We start from the raw sequence: 17,859 nt of genomic DNA, 5'->3' as shown, positions 1-17,859 counted from the left end.
CAGAGTGGACAAAATTCCACACTGAAAGTTCAATTGTATGAAACAATGTGTAAATATATCCACTTTTATATAATAATCATACTGTTAGATACCATCCAGTTTAAAATAAACTCAAATAAACAAATTTGGAACACAATGTGTGGTGCTGATGAAGTTAGAGATGACCAAGATGACCCTGAGAGTCGCTTATAGCCCTGCTGAGTTGTCCTTGACCAAGACACTGTATCGCTGTCCGCATCAAGAGCTGTCCTACAGCTGCTTCCCTTATGGAGATCAATAATGTATCACATGAATCTTTAGTCCACGCACAAGGGCAGAGACCATGCCGTTCTTGTAATCTATATGCCTCTGAAATGCTGTGACAGTCCGTCCTCCAAGCTCCGGCATTCCTTTGAACCGATATTCCTGGATACTGAACACCTCCACTGGAACATACAGCACTGGGGTTATGTGCCTTGCTCAAGGGCACATAGCCATAAAGTGCCATTAGCTTTTTTCCCAACCCCTCATTTACAGGCTTCATTTTGCATTCAGTGTATTACAGTTACAGTGGCGATAAATACAGGTCAAGGGCAGCTGTGTGAATGTGAAGCAGAGTGAGTTAAACTTTCCTGGATAAATAACAGAAACATTGAAATTCATGTCACTTTGTGCACTCTTTTCCTCTGCGGACTAGTTCAGTACAGTTCTTAGCAGGATCGTTGGTGTGTAGCTGGTTTTTGCTAGTGCCATGGCATTGGGGTACACATCGCTGCTAATCGCTGTTCAGGGCACAGACCCAGCTCACTGGCCATGACACCCAGGGTGTGGTGAATCCTATCAGTCCCCAGCAGATCCTGTGGCCTCCGCTTTTCACCGCTACCGTTCTGTATAGTTGGGCTTTTATCCGCGGGGTCAACAAAGCCCTGTCGAGGGGGGTATTAGCTATATAGCTAATCTTTGCAGCACCGTATGATCAAAAAGAGGTTTTCACAATAGCCTATTGTTTGCTCAGGCAATTTTTTCAAATAGGCCAGTATGTAACATGTTTGTTTTGGCAGTTGAAGGCTGGGTGACTTGGCTGGCCAGACTAAAAACTGCAGGCACATACTCAATCCAGGAAACTGTGAAAGTATGACAGAGACAATCACCTCAGCCAATATTTGTTGTTTAGTTGTGACTGAAAAGAGGTAATGAAACTAGAAAATCTTCCCTTTTCCTTCCCCATCTTTCTACCTCTTCCTCTGTCTGTCTCCCGAACTCCATCCACAGCTGCGCCTGGTGTGATTAATGGCAGCCTTTCATTAGCTTGATCAACCACTTTAGCAGAGATTATTAATCAGATGCTTATTTAAATGTCACCACTGAGCAGCTGAGAGGAAATGAGGCCACTGGGAAATTGAGTTTTTGTGTGTGGGCTGCTTGTGTGTGTGTAAATAATCTGCATGTTTGTGCCCCACACCAATAACCATGAGCTTCATTCATATGCTGTTTTACATACATAGGGCTCAACAGCTGATACTGAAGAGATATTTAGCAATAGCACCTAATACTCAATTCCAAATAAGACATATTTTGTCTCATTAATAAAACATGGTGCTGCGCCATTATGAAGAGCAATACAATACTTCTGGGACTGTACACTTACTAGAGATTTACATCTGTTGACAGTTCTGCAATGCTCCGTTTCATTTGTATGTCTAATCAGGACCAACTCATCATTTGTTTCAGAATTTCTTACTAGAACAAATTCCTAATGATTATTTTTGTGTCTGTCTGCCAAACTGAATTACCATCGCTGCACTGCTAGCATTATAAACATGTTTTTGAAGCAATGTGATGAGTAAATTTGAGCTGGCATTTGTAAGCTGCTCATGTTTGCTTCTGGGGACTTTTTCACATTTCACAACTTCTGTAAATTCTGCTCTGCCTCGGTGAATCTCTGTGATTTTGCTAGCAGTTCATATACAGGTGTATACCTACTGTACATTGGTGTGAGTATATGTAATTTCCTGCAGGTCAGGTATGCGTGTTGTAGGATGATGATAACGTTTAGCTCTTTGAGGAGCTCAATATGTGCATGAACAGTGCTGCAGGGCAACTTAAAGTCTGGGGCTTTAAAGTGGGCATTTTCTGTTTTGGAAAGGGTAAACACAGTAAGCCCCAGATGATTATACACTTACTCAAGCTTTATGAAGAGAGGACAGGGTGTGGCCATGTGTGGATGTGCTGTGAATTCAGCTCACTCAGGCAAAAGCATTTATACAATGCAGTGGAGAAAGTGAGCACTATAAAGAAGCTGCAGTGTGATTACAATGGTAGCACATACTGTGGTGACATTTCTATGTGTTCTTACTTTGGCATGTTAGATATGTATTATGGTGTTTATTATTCACCATAGCAACATACAGTGGTCCTTTTAAAGTTCGCGTTCTCCCTGTAATCAAATATTACATAGTGTGACTGAGCTGAGTCATCCAGCTTGTAAATAACAAGGTTAAATCACACGCTGTGGAAAGAGTACACGTAGTTTATATAGCTCATCAATCATTTTATCAATCCATGTAATTGATTGAATCGATTAATGAAGGAGGGCAGCGGAGGAGAGGAGGTGATTGATGGTGGCGGGGATGGAACCCACCTGATTAAAATTCAGGAGCCAAAGTCTAAATAGGTCAAGGGTCGCACGAGAAGCATTTATAGGCGTAGCAGGCTCTTAGTGGGACCTTTTTTACTATGTTAAGAATAGCCTTTACCAAAAGTGTGTGTGTGTGTGTGTTTGTGGATGTGCCGGCGCACATCATGGCTTGGCCTTGTGATTTCATTGGGTTAAGTGATGCCAAAGCCCAATAATAAATCTCTGGTACAACCAGCACAGATCACCTGAAGGTCACTGTTTCATTAACTGTCCTTCACTTTGATTTCTTGTCCCTTGTTGCTGTCTGCTTCCCTGCGTGCCTACCTGCTTGCTACACATACCTGAACATCCCATGGAAGGCAACATGGGTAGACATTAATAAAAAGGAAGAAGGCCTGTGGTATAAATAAACATCCTTAAAGGAGTAGTTTGACCTTTGGGAAATACATTTATTCACTTTCTCGACAAGTGTTAGATGAGAAGTTTGATACCACTCTCATGTCTGTATGGGAAACTTGAAGCTAGAACCAGAAGATGGTTAGCTTAGGTCAGCTTAGCTTAACATAAATACTGGAAACAGCTAGACTTGCCTTAAGGTAACAATATCTGCCTACCACCAATTCAAAAGCCCACAAAATAACGCATTGAATCTTGTTTGTTTAATCTGTCCAAAAACAAAAATATAAAACGACAAGCTGTTGTTATATGGAGGGATATGTGCTAAACTACTTCCTGGTCAAACAGATTAAAAAAGAGATGTAACTCTTCAATTAGTAAGCTATAGAGGTACTGGTAGGTGGATTCTTTTCTTTTTTTTAACTTTTGGACAGAGCCAGGCTAGCTTTTTCCTTCGTTTCCAGACTTAAATCTAAGCTAAGCTAATAGTCTAGCTCTGTTTAGATATGAAAGTGGTATCAATCTTCTTGTTGAACTCTCAAAAGATCAAACTAAGGATATAACTTTTAGTTGAATTGATTATTCAACTGACAGAAAATAAATCTACAGCTTGTTTGATAATCAGTTAATTGCCAGTCAAGTCAATGTTTTAAGATAGAATGCCAATGAATTTTAGTGGTTTAAAGTTATTTTGGGATTTTAATCTGTTGGTTGGACAAGCAAACTGAATATGTGAACTTGAGCTCTGGAAAACTGTGATAGGCATTTTTCACTATTTTCTGACCCTTTGTAGATCAAAATATTAACTGAGTAATCTAGATAATAATTACCAGTGGCTTATGTGCTGTCTCATTCAAATACAGTGTCACATGTGTTCATTGAAACTCATCCCGTGTATTAGACATTGAAGAAAGAGGGTGGGCCGCTTTGATTCATTTCTGTGGGAACTAACAGTGTAGGAAGTATAGTAGATGTCTGTGTTTTGCTCTTGAAAGACACAAGTCACTTGGTTTCGTTGAAGTATATAACTCACAATCTCTGCAGATGGAGAGAGGCCATGTGGGTGGATTTCTTTGAACTGTGCAAGCAAAGCATTACTTTCCCCAAAAGACAACCAGTTCACAACCAGTTAGCTGTCCAAGGCCAAAGGAACCACTTGTATTTTTAAATTGCACTGTATTTCCCCTTTAGCTTTTTATAGATAGGATCATTTGAGCCATAGTTGAAAGCAATTAATCGGGAGAGAATTGTGGAGAAAGCCTCAGTAGCCTCTAAGTACCTCTGCTGACTGCTTTTTTGTTCACATGAACGTTTTACTAAGCGCAAACGAGAGAGGGTTTTTTGAAGCCTTGCTAAATTCGTTACAAGCATTCAATGGGCTCTTTTTGTTTTCACCATAGGTGGAGGGTCAGGTCTTCTGAGTCCCCACCGGAACACAGCCGAAATCTGGCCAAGAATCTCTCTCCTTTAATTATAGGTTTCATGCAGCAAGTGTCATCATCAAACACACTGAATGCTCATCCTCCCTCCCCCACCGTTTCATGCGCTTTCCGATTTTTTTTTTCATCTGGTGCGCCGTCATTAGGCATGCAGCATTGCCAGGTGTATGGAACTTGCTCCTCAGGTCCGGCGTACACACATACACACTGAAACTCTGACTCATGTCTAGACAGAAAAATTAGGGCATACATACAGACAAAAAACTGTGACATTTAGGCAAGGTGTTCACGCTGTGCAATCAGACCTCATTTTCCACACTGAGCTCAGTCAGTGGTAGCCATGTCTCGATTTGGCGAGGAACAATCAGATTTAATGTGAAGCCTTTTTTGTGTTTCCTATTTCCGCAGGCTCTGTCCTCAAATGAATGCAGCCCAGAGCTCACGGCATATCTTTGAAAGCACAACTGCTCTGTCGCTAGGCTGGAATAAAATGGAATCAGCAGGAATGCATTTAATATTGTGGAGTTTTTTATTTCAAACACAATGCCATGTGTCATAGCATGATGTCATGCAGTGCCATTATAGAGGAGTATGATTATCCTGTGACTACTTTAATAGTTTTCATCGCTATTTCATCATTTTATCTTATTGAAAACTAAGACAGAACTATTTGCAATAGGTTCTGAGCAAGTGACAGAAAGGCATAACAATAAAAAGAATTTGGTTTTTCTTAGCAAAAGTGAGTTCTGATTTCAAGCTAGTGGATCTGAAATTCGGTAGTAAGTGGTGACTGAGTATGGTGGGTAAAACACACAAACGCCCCTGCAAGAGTGCACACAAACACAGAAATGATGGTGTGGAAGAACAGCAGAGATTGTTCAAGAGTCAATTTCTGTCTGGTGTGAAGTCATCTGAGGAGTGATATTTAATCTTGGGGGATAAGAGACGAGACTGTGATGTTTCACTAGTAAGATGAGGTAACATACCTCGCCGAGGCCGGGCTTGTTGATGTAATTTATTGCAACATTATACAGAAAAAAACATTTGTAAACCTTTTTGCTTCAAGCTGACTTTCAAAACTTTAGCAGGCGTGTCCCTGATCTTATTTAGCTCACAAAATGCATGGCCTCAGCTTGGCTTTAGTAAAGTTTGTATTCTCATTGTGTGAAACTATGGTTTAGGATTAGATTCACAGTCCCCAACGGTCTGCTCAAAAAGTTTCTGAAACCACTTTAAATGTTTATTCACTTCCATTTATCTGTGTTTAGTGTCACTTCTGTTTTATTCTGATACTGCAAAAGGGAACAAATATAAGACCTGAACTTATTTGGTGAGCTCAGAGGTGTTTTTACGCATATTTAGTATGTCAGTCCAAAAAACATTATCCCTGTTGTATCCTTATTGAGACATACAGTGCAGTCGGTCCTGTAAGTCAACAGTGACGTGACACTGACCTTATTGTCACATGCCTGTAACCGAACCGGCTTCCCCCAGAAAACATCAACTGTCCTGGTTTCAAACAATACCAATGGTTTTCACAGCTACTTTGTCATAGACAGTTTATCTGGTCTTACTATACTAAACCTAATTAAACCAAATTACTGTCAAAGTTGCTGGGGGAAAAAAACAACAGCTGCATACTCTACCGATCAGCATGTGGAATAAAACCGCGAGAGAACATCTATAGCACAAGAGTTTGAGCTTGATCCTCTAATTGCCAGTAAATTTGGTTGATTCCATATTTTGACTAATATAGCTATAATGAGGGCTTTTTACATAATTTTAGAAGAGTGGGGATACTGTGGTGAGCCGTATTTGCCTAGCATATGAGCAATTTAGAGATGTTTTTTGGTCATAAATAAGGGTCCATTTAATGCACTGTACTTCCAGAGACTTTACATATTACATATGGAGTAGACTTCTACACACAGATACTTAAATTACTGTTATGAATATTGGTTTAATTAATGGTTTAATAACTCCATTAAATGCACAGTAAATGTAAAACATGTCAAATTGTGGGAAAACAGTTTAGCCATGCTAGCACCAACACTTGCCATTACATTTGGTACAGACATTCATGCTTGCTTAAGATCAATTAGAAAAACTTTGGTGATCCTTTGAACTTTTCCTCTAAAACAGCAATACCCAAAGGGTGGTGTGCGCACCCCTGGGGGTGCGTGAGTGTGCGACAGGAAAAATGTAATGGTGGTGTAGTAGTGTAATAACTACAACAATTATTTTTTTGTGGAATTTTCATTAAATAAAAACTTGAATTGAAAACTTTCCTTAACTTTACGTAAATTTTATTCAAAACTAAAAACATTATTATTAATACTTAGCTCAGAGGGAATGGACACTCACACACCCCTCTCCCCACCCTCTCTCTCACATCAAATTCTCATATAGATCCTCTTTTTGTTCATTTATGAGGCTATAACAGGGTGTGATTTATGAGAAAACAGCAGAGGGATGTTTTGAAATGTCTTGAAAATACCCTCCACCTCCCTCCGCACGGTTCGTCACGCAGGTGAAATGTGGATTGATTGCAAAGTTTAACCATCACAGTATGAGAAAAAGTTTTACTGCCACTGTTACTTTTTAAAGTAGTAAATATATAACGTTACATCGCAATCAGTGAAAAGACACAGCAGACAGATGCGTGCTGTGTTTAAGCGCAGTGAGTATGTAAGGGGAGAGCAACTGATTTAAAAGGCGTCACTTTCAAGAGTGTCTTTGAGTGAAACCCGGTAGCTGTGACTTGGGGCATGTTCAGTAGTGTAACAGGGACAATGCACTGCTTGTCATCATCATCATAAAAACAGATCTTCAGATTTTGATTTTTATTCAGTACTATCGGCTGTCTTCTCTTCAACACACAAAGTGTTGAAAGTGTTGATAGGCTATTATTCACGACGTGGAATCAATCAGATGCTGCGGGCTACGGTATATATATATATATACCAAGAGAGAGCGACGGTTTGCTCTAGAGCCACCCAATACTTTTATTTATGCCTACATTCTTCAAAAACACATAATGTGGGTTTACAGCTAACTAGCTATGTTGTTAGCATTCTAACAAGCAACTAAACACACAACTAAAATGGTGGACTTGGTTACTTACTTAACATCAATGAGGTAAGATTGTCTTTGTGAGCATGTTACCATCAAAGTACAGCTTCACAGAGGTGTTAGCATGGATTTTCATGCTTAATTGTTTTGCTAATTTATGCTAGTTTTGAGTTGATGAGAGAAATCAGAGCAAGAGGTACTGGATGGAGAAGGGGCCAGGTTTTATCAAAGGCTTAAATATTGTCTTTCAAAAACATCTTTAGTTTCTCCTAATGCGAATGGTCTGGTTGGAGTTTCTCCAGCAGTTTGTACATTATTTTGTTCCGTCTTTGCTTCATTTTCGTCTTCGTCCAAATTGTTTTCTTCCGGTTTGTGAGATTAATAGGATTTTTATAGGATAGGAGGATTTTCGGAAAATGTGTTGTGCAAAGATGTCTTCAAATGGTGCAACAATCATGCATAAGTGAAGGATCCAAAGAAGAATCTCATACTCAGGCGCTAATGACCTTTGACCACAAGTTTTATACTGTTTGTGGGCACGACAGGAGATGACATGGGTGGCAGCTAGCATGCCATTAGCTTTCTTCTAGGTGACTGCAAAGAAGAGAGAGTAGCAAAGCATTTAAGGATGCCAAAATAATTTAGGAGTGAGGGCAGCAATTTGTTGTTATCTCTGCAAGACGTTCCTCAGTATGTTATTACCTGGTTGTTTTTGCCTGTGTGAGGATCCTGACTTTATAATCATGTATTAAAAATGAATCCCCCCCTCTTCTGCTCTCTCCTCAGATCCGGACTTTGCAGACTTGGGAGTACCCCCACCGCTGCCCTGTAGGTATACTCCTTCACTCTTGCTTTCTGCCTCTATTTCTTCCTTTCTTTTTTTTGTCTTTGTTTCACTTATTTTCTCATTTACTCTCTCTCAGTGCTCTATTTTTTCTCTCAATAAATGTACACTGTGGTTCCTCCATTTAAATTTGAGGCCTAGTTGTTCAAAGTATGTACATGTGTGTACCTGTGTAGTATTTGTGTGTCTATGTGTGTTTGCTTGAACCGCACGTGTGTATATGAGTGCACGTGTGTGTTTATGCATATGCGTGTGTTTCAGCCTGTCAGTATGACATGGTTGGTCCAGAAGGTATCGTTGAGTCCCTTCAGATCACCAGAGACGGGAAGGCTGGCGCCGCCGAGGCCGTCGACTGTAAATGGTACATCCGTGCTCCGCCGCGCTCCAAGGTTAGTGACATAAGCTACGTTCCCATCCAACTGTGAATTAGATTTACTGCCAAATTTGAAATGAAATGTCACATGAAATAAAATGGAAATTAAATTGTGTTCCTATCAACTGGGTTGATGACAGAAAAACGCAGTTACTTCAGACAACAAATGACAAAAAATACATGCTGCAAGATCATGTTCATTGTTCTCATTCCTTGAAGCTGAAAATTTAACTTCAGCTTCAAGACTCTATTGAGATAGATAGAGTATTATTTCTTATTAATTTGCTGTTTCCATTTAGCATTCCTTCATACATGCAGATCAGGGGTTGCATCAGGAATTTCTGATAATGCATGTGGGTTTGTCTGCAGCTGTCAGCAGTATCCCAATGTGAACGTTCGTGGTTGCAGGGGGACTTTTTCCCCTACTAGGGTCAGACAGATAGGCAGAAGGGTTTACTTGAGGTCAGGCCATTTTTTTAAATCAGCAAGCTGTTGCCAGGAGGAATAGAGGGATGGAAGGAGATAGAGAAAGAGAGCGAGGGAAACACAGAGAGAGGGAAGGAGCGTTAGTGCTGATAAAATAGTGTTGCCATGCAGTTTGACCCTAAGGCCTGCTACACCCTGTATTTGTTTTCTCTGCCAGTGTTCTCCACGCTGCCCTGCATGCATATACAAATACTGACATACATCCATACACATAAACATGCACACCTTTGCTTCATCATCTAACACAAACTAGACATGCTTCCTTATCTACCAGAGGTACCCGTGCTGCATTAATGCTACAGGATTAAAAGTTTCCCGAGGGTAGAGCAGCAAGGCAGGAAAAGGCCACATTTTACAGCTATAACTCCTCACATGAGTCCATATGGCATAATCATATACGCACATATACAGGCCAGCCCATGACTGCAGTAAATCTAATGCTGAAATAGTGTTGGCCGTCTTCTGGGTGCATTTGACTTAACAGAATAAGGCCACGTTTCTACTTTGACTTTTATGGTTAGAACAATTCATTCAAGTATTATGAGGCCTGCTTGTCTTGAGGATTTAAAAGGTCCGGTCAAATTTATTATACTATAATTCGAAATGGTGAGCTAAAATAGACCATTTAGATATATAAAACTTAGATTAGAAAAGCCTCCTTTAACCATAATACCTACAAGTAAATGCAAAAATGGAAGTAAATATGTTTAAAATAGTGACCTTTTTATTACGTGGGGTTCAGTTCTCACAGTGTGTGCATTCTCCCGTTACTCCCAGGAGTAAGATAAGGCAGCTGCATTGTCAGCTTAACTTCTCTTAGCTTTACTATTTGTTTCACTAATTCAGTGCCAGTTAATGTTACGAGATGTTATCCTTCCATTTTTGTGGCCACCATGGAGTCACACAGTCCATAAGCTTTGTTTGATCCCTGATGAAAACTGGGATATGAGTTCATAGTACTTTTTCATGCAGGTTTTTCACTCAGTGCTGCAGGCTCTTGTGCTGTACACACAAATTGGCTTATGATATGACTGATAATGGTGCGACTTTGATTCATGGCCACAGCAGTTGCTTGGCTCTTATCTGACATATTCTTCGAGGTCGCATACTCTTTGCTATTGCCCTTGTTTCCCTTCAGCAATGCCCTTCAGATTCAGCTACTTTAAGCCCCAAGGCCACAGGAACTATTAGACTGCATCATCCACCTACAGCCATTCTCTTCATCATCAGCACTCATGTGGAGCCATACAATAAGTAACACTGAAATCGGTATTAGGAGGGACCCTGGCGGCTACGGTCGATTCAAAAAAGCAGCATTGATTCCCCAATCCCTCTACGTGGAGTGCACAAGTCAGCCAGTACATTGTGGCAACAGCACCAAAGAGGACCATAAGTCAATTTTGCGTATGTCGCATGCGTGCCTCAGTATGTGTGTGCGTGTGTGAGGCGAAAGGTATGTGCATGAAAGAGCTGCAGAGTGAGCGAGCCTGGCAGTATGATGTATTTGACTTGGTCTGAATCGGTGTCATATTTCGCCCTGCAGGAGTGTCTCACAAGGCAAGTCATGGCCCAAAGGCTGACAGTCATTGGTACTGATGGACAAGGCGACAAATAACATTTTTAGCACATATGTATCGCCAGTCACACAGTCCCGTAGCTCTCACCAGCATCATCACTGTTCACACTCAGTTACACATGAAATATGTAAAACTTAACTGTGTTTCTTACTTCCTCTCTCTTTTTAAAAAAGCACACGCATGCTCACATGTTACTGCAGCGAAGGAGATGCAGAGGATGCCACCTCCACATCACTGTGTATGTGCATGCGTGAAGTTGCGCTGCGGCTTTCATTTCCCTATGCTGATACAGTGCTGCACTGTACCCAGTGTGCCAGAAACAGCAGAGATAATGACATCCTATACCGGAGGCTCTAATTAGACTGCACCGGAGCACTCCAGAGAGAAGGGAGGAGAGGGGAACAGAGGAGAAGGAAAAATGGGAAAGGAGGGGATAAGGGAAAGATATACTTAATAATGCATTTTGTCTGAGATCTAAATGTATAGGGATGAAGTTTAGGGGTGAGGTGGCAGATGGCAGACAGAGGGGGATGGCTTGAAACTTAAGGAAAGGAGAGAGTGACTGAAAGATATACCTGCAAGTAAGCAATAATGACCATGTGTTGTTGCCAGAAGTGACAGCACTGCACCAATTTTAATGCCATAATGTGATTGCTTTACACCACCATGTGTCATTTTCATTTCAGCTTTTCCTATAAATAGATTTTACAGAAATTACCTCGAAAAAAACATTAATTAGCTTGTATTGGTGTCCAGAGTAACGTAAAAAAGCGAGCCTGTGCCACAGTATCACCTTTTACATACGTGTATGCGATACAAACCTCACTAGAGTGTAAATTATGAAGGCTAAAGAGATAATTGATGCTTCAATGAAAAGAATTGGATACTTACTTTTGCAAAATAACAACTCTTGTTTACTGTGGTCTGTGTTTTACTTGTAACATTTCTTCTTCTTAGTTTTTCTGTTTGGACAGCTGTCCAAATTCAGCTGACAGCTGTTGGTTGTAGACGAATATTTTCTATGTTGACTCATAACAGTTACTGCATTTTCCTCATTTGTGGCCTGTCTGAATCCCACCACACCTGCCTGCGCTGTCTGACACCTTCTGTATCTTTTCATAAAGCTATTAGCCAAAATATGGACATTCATTCTGACTATAATGAACAGCACGGACTCTGTTACAGGCCCCTTTTAGCAACAGTGGGAAGATATTCTCCCTCAGTCAGTGATGGATTCTGCGTCATCATTGGGTGCTGTAGAATCAATGAAGAGGCAGGCCGTTTTCCTGTTGGAGCCAATCTCTCTTCTTACAAATTGGTGATTCTGTCTATCTGATCCATTGCCGTCATTTGGCTTTGTAATGCCATCTGCACTCAGATTTGTCTTCATCATTGGTCATTTAGAAGAGTTCTGCAACAAAAGCTGTAGAAAAACAACATGAGAAGCTTTTATTTATGTATCTGTTGGGTTTGTGCATGTCTCTCACTCATAATGAGGCCTTCTAGTCACATTCATCTACCAGACATTGATTTTGTGAATGAAAAGGTTGAGCAAAGATATCACAGGAATTGCAGTTATTATTTTTTCAACTGTCAACTCAGCAGGAGGTATTTGAGTGAAAAGTAAACGACTGCAGGCTGTGATACCATTTACACCATTTCATGCAGTAAAAATGATACATTTTTGAAGACCATAAGGCTGCCATCTTTTACAGCATAAAAGGGGGTGTGTGGCAGCATAGTGTAGGCTAAAGGCTTTTTTCTTTTATCACTGTGTTGCCCCCCTCCGCCAAACAACAATAATTGAAAACACTTTCAGGTTTAGCCTGCAACTTCAGCACTTACAACGGTAGCCATGTCCAGAAGCTACATTTCTGTCTTTGTTGTACTTGTGTTTCAGGTCTTACAATTCACATTGGCAGTGAATCAACAGTAGTTGGAATTTTAGATACAATAATGTTTCTGTGTTGCTTCTAGGTGAAGGGCCAAATAAACAGATTCAGTGAGCTGTTCTGTTTTTTAAGATATAGTGCTAGATTGGTGTACTTTGCAAAAATGCAAATCTCTCCTATTGCTTCTATTGCAACGCAACCCCCATTCTACTTAAACCATCCAGGAAACTAGACCTGTGGAGGAAAAAACCATAAGCTGTAGCTTTAACATGAGGAATTCAGCAGGAATGTGTCATACACTTTAGGAATGAGTAACAAATGCAACTCAGTTGACTAACTCTTTATGTTTAGTCTGTTATGACCCGGCTCGTCTTGGAGAACAGTAACATATAATTGAGATTGGAAATGAGGTGGAATGCGACAACTGGAAGGTTCTGTTTAAAGTGTAGCAAACCTAAATTTAGTTATGCATTTTAATAAATTTATGAGAATTGATACCCAATTATGAATTTTAATATTCATAAAATCAAACTTTATTCCTCGTTAAGGGCACCACCGGAGTCATTATAAACCTAGAGTCTCCGGACCTCTAGGTAGTTTTGAATAATTATACAATTATTACTAGTGATCAGTTAGTTAATAATCGCTTTCAATCAATTATCTTAAATCAATCAGTCAGTCTCATATCTAAAGGGTCAATTCTCTTGCCAGGGACGTAGAAATAGGCAACACACACAGTTCTTGATTATATTACAGTGAATTTATTCTCTAACTAATGTGATAAAAAAGATGGTTGAATACAGGGAAAATAAACAATTGCTGAACAATGAGAAATGGAGGTTCGATTGTGGGAAGCATTTGACTCATATGGCATAGAAGAACTAATGAAAGTAAGCTAACGCTATGAGTTTAGGAGTTAAAAGGGAAATCTCTGACCAATGTGTGTTAAGTCTTACTGCTTGTCGACGGCCTGCTTTTGGCCTGTTGCTGGTCCCACTAGCTGTCCGATTTTGCTAGGGATTCTCCGGGGTTCTCCGTGTCTGATTGAAAACGCCTCCTCCGTCTGGCAATTCGGCTGTTTTCAGGTTTCCTTCGTTGTAGCTGGCGAGACCACGTGGCTTGGTCTGACTTCGGTGAAGTTGGCTCGACGAAAAAGGCTTAAAAATGGAACTTGGTCGTTCCTGAATTAGTCCAGTGTAACTTAACGGACTGATAACTTTAACAAAACAAAAGAAAGAAAGAAAATAAAACAAACTGAGGGGCAGATCGATGTCGCGGCACTTCGTGTGTGTAGCCGGACGCGTGCAGAAGCGTCCAGAGAGAGCCAAGGGGAAGAGCGGGGAGAGAAGAGCGCGAGAACGTCGCGTGTTGCTCTTTTGTTGCCTGGGGCGTGGTTCCCCAGGGGGCGTTTCAGGTTTCCCAAGGGACTGCCTTTCTAAACTTAAGGTCTAAAAGAAAATATATCTATTTGCGCGTATTATAATAAAATATTTTCCACAATCGAACCTCAATGGTCAAACGGTTGTACTGTTCTAAGTTAAGCATTTGGTAACAGGAAACAATTGTCACATTATTGGTCAGGATATTTATACATTTAACGGCATTTCCAACGAGGGTATGTAATACTTATTTCATCCACTTGGGGGAGCTCAGGTTACCTGAGGAAAGCTTAGATTAATCCAAGATCATCTCTCCTTAGGAACTGGGGAATATTGTTGATTCATCCTTAAATTCAAGCTGGCGGTTAAGAGTATAGTAAAACATTCCTTTGTCATCATTTCTAAAGGAATTTTGTAGGAAAGTATTATGAACAAGCATTGATTACATTAGATGAAGGAGTGTCTTGCTGAAAATAAAAACACTGCAAAAGTAATTTTCTTTTCAGCACTAATATCAACAACAGATAGCAACAACATGTTAACATAACTACTCAAATAGAGGCAAACGTAATCAAGTAACTAAAGATTTAATTAAACTTAATTAAATGTCTTTGGAGACTGCAGTCTTTGGTTATTTAAAGTTCGGCTGTCCTGGATTATGTCACACTTAGGTGAGACAAGGAGTATCCCTTTGATGGGATAATAAAACAAAGAGCAAGGTCAGTTGCCACGGAAACAACATGTGTTGGGGGCCAGTTTTGATAGGCTGTTCAGGGAAATGCTAATCGCTGGTTTGTGTCCCTTTGTCAGTTTAACAGTCAGGCCCCGCGTTTTCAGCTTCGGAATCAAAAGGTGCCAGTTTTATGGTCAGGGATAGCACTTAGAGAAAGCAACTTTGACCCCCCTGCTCCTCTGTGGGAGAGAAAAAGGAATTTGGAGTAGTTCCAAATTTATTCAATACAAAATGCACAAATCCACACCGTTGTTCACTACAAAAGTCAGGTGTTTAATTAACCATGGACAGTGCTTGCACAGGAAATACAACAGAAAGAGGCTATATGGGTGTTGACAAACAACCGTTAAGTAAAACAAAAGAGGTTCTTATCCAAAGACACTTTCTTAGCTCTTGGCTCAAAATTCACTAAAGAACAAAGAAGTCAGCACCCATACGCTTACAAAAATACAATGGAAGAAAACAAACTAGCATTTATTCTGCAAACTTAGAGGTCTTCAAAAAATGTGTCCAATTCTTGGTACAATATATCAAATTGGGCAGTTTACAAAGGTTCCAAAAGCACTGACTGAAGCCAGCCAGACAAGCAATACTGAGAGATACAAATACACAAAATACTCTCTAAACCAGACCACGTATGGCCTGAAATCACATAGCAAGTGATACATATCTATGATGCAGAGAATAACAAGACTAGTCTACAGCCTCGCTGATGACATGACAGGACTCCCTTGTTAAAGAGACGAGAAGAGAGTGTCTTAATGCTGTTAAAATAAATATAAAAAAATTAAAATACAACAATAGCGGTACGGCTATACTAAGACACAGCAGTGTTTTGAGCTACATGCTAACATTAGTTTACTAATATTTGTTCATTGACAATGTTAGCAACATGCTGATGTTAAGCAGGTATAATGTTTACCATGTTCACCATCTTTGTTTTATCGTGTTAACATGCTAACATTTGCTAGTTAGCACTAAACACAAAGTGCAGCTGGCTGAAGGGAAATTTTGGTATTTCATAAACCAAAGTATCGAACAATGTTTGTGTGTAGTAATAAAATTATAAGAAACTGTATGCTACAGCAATAAACAGTACACTTGTTGTGAATGTGTGGAGATTGGCCTGGCCACAGAACCATGAATGGCTTGTACAAACTCTTGTTTCAATCCATCCAGCAGATGTTGAGATCTTTAACAGGATAAATAAAAACATTGGGGGATCACCAAAGTCGGTATGTTTTATCCTCTTGATACCAGGAATGTGTGTACAGAGTGCTGTGGCAAAACATTCATCTGTGAATGCAATATAAAAATCCAGCCACCACTATCCCCAACAACACCAGCAGTCTTATAATGCCATACAAAATCAGTTCTGATCAGTCAAGCTGGGAGATTATGCTCTTTAATGTCCGTAGGTACATTGCTTTAATCAGCTATTACCAACAGATGTAGTCTATTCAACATTGTTTTGTGTTTGTAATTCGTCTCCCCTGATTAAATTCACTTTTATTGGTTACAGACTGCTGCATTAACTACATTCTTTATGCTGTGGGTGGAAAACTTCATGTGTCATTTGGCTGCTTCTAGCTGACTAGAAAGACTGGGCCAAGTGACCTAATTAACATGCTTAGTGTTACTTTTTCTCATTATTGGCGTATTCAACTCTAAAACAAATGGAGACAACGTTGGCAGAGAGCACCTAACCATAACCTTAACCTTGACTATAACCTTAACAATAACACATTTAATCAGACTTCTTTGGCAACATGCCACATGGAATGGAGCCATTTTTAAACATCATCCACCCATAACTTTGTTCTTTACCTGTTCATAGTGTAAGTGACTGCTAACCGTTTTCTTCAAATCCTAAGCGTGAAAAAAGCCATTTGTAGCACCATTTTTTGTGCAACTTCCTACAATGTAAAGTGACGTTCCTCTCAGATCACTGACCTAATCACTGTGTCTCTCTGAGTTCATCCACCCCGTTGAGAAGCCACATTTTATATCCACATTCTCAATCTTTTGATGACATTTAAAGGTGCTGTATTGAAAATCCATACAATATTGAAGAGACCACAACAGCACTCCACAGTGACGTCTGCTAAGCAATTGTCTTCCTCTTCTATCTTCCAGCCCTCCCTGCAGAGACTCTGTGCGACAAATAAATTTTAGGAAGAGCATATACTCCCCATGCACAGTACTTATCTCTATAGATATAGATAGATATATACGTACATTCATCTTTGCATCATGAAACTGGTTGAGTAGTATTTCATTCCAGTGTCACAGGATGGAAAACAAAAGTGCCATGACTCGTATGACAAAGCCAATATAGCCAAAAGAGTGGCTGAATATGACAAATTTATTAGATGGAACATTATTGACACCAGTATGAGACCTCGAGGGAATTTTGGTTTTCCCCCTCCGCGATTCCATTTTGCTTGTCATGTTGTTGAAGCGGAGTTGACATTGCAAGGTCCATCATCCTGCTCCATCTGCAGCTTTCGTCTTTGGGCATTTAAAGTGTCACATTCCCCTGTCACAGTTCGGGAGCGGTCCGCTCATTAACCGTAATGATGGCGAGTGCTGTGCCCACCCAACCGGAACCATGGCTGTGATTGGGCGATCTCCGCCTGATGAATGAGTGACAGACAATGATGCGGAAGCAATCAGGAAGTGTGAGTTTCACCTAGAATAGCTGTTGTGAAGAGTCAAGGTGGATAGCAAGGTGGATATTTCTCTCAACAAGGGGTTGTTAGCATAATCAAATAGTCCATACACTGTATATATCTGCCATCATTTGAAAGCGGGTGTCTGTGGCTCGGGGGATAGAGTGGGTTGCCCATCAATTGGAAGAGCGGCGGTTCAATCCCTGGCTCCTCCAGGCTGCATGTTAAAGTGTCCTTGGGCAAGATACTGAATCCCGAATGGCCCCTGGTTGTTATTCCACCAGTGTATCAATGTTAGTTTCTGTTTGAGCACTTAGGCTCAGTTTATAATTGTGTGTGAATGGTGAATGCAATATAGTGTAGAAGCGCTTTGAGTTGT

At 40.3% G+C, this 17,859-nt stretch overlaps 1 protein-coding gene across 1 annotated transcript in view; it reads left to right on the top strand.

The window, feature by feature from the left end:
* The window catches only part of neto1l (neuropilin (NRP) and tolloid (TLL)-like 1, like), a 73,213-nt gene that overhangs the window by 37,204 nt on the left and 18,150 nt on the right, over positions 1 to 17,859 (top strand). Inside the window, exons 5-6 of the mRNA XM_046066202.1 lie at positions 8,311 to 8,352; positions 8,630 to 8,757. Coding sequence (XP_045922158.1) covers positions 8,311 to 8,352; positions 8,630 to 8,757 — 170 coding nt within the window. The remainder of the gene's footprint in view (positions 1 to 8,310; positions 8,353 to 8,629; positions 8,758 to 17,859) is intronic.

This window comes from Micropterus dolomieu, linkage group LG01 (assembly GCF_021292245.1).
Source record: "Micropterus dolomieu isolate WLL.071019.BEF.003 ecotype Adirondacks linkage group LG01, ASM2129224v1, whole genome shotgun sequence".
NCBI lineage: Eukaryota > Metazoa > Chordata > Actinopteri > Centrarchiformes > Centrarchidae > Micropterus > Micropterus dolomieu.
The sequence above is the reverse complement of the archived record's forward strand: the minus strand, read 5'-3'. Positions and strand labels throughout refer to the sequence as shown.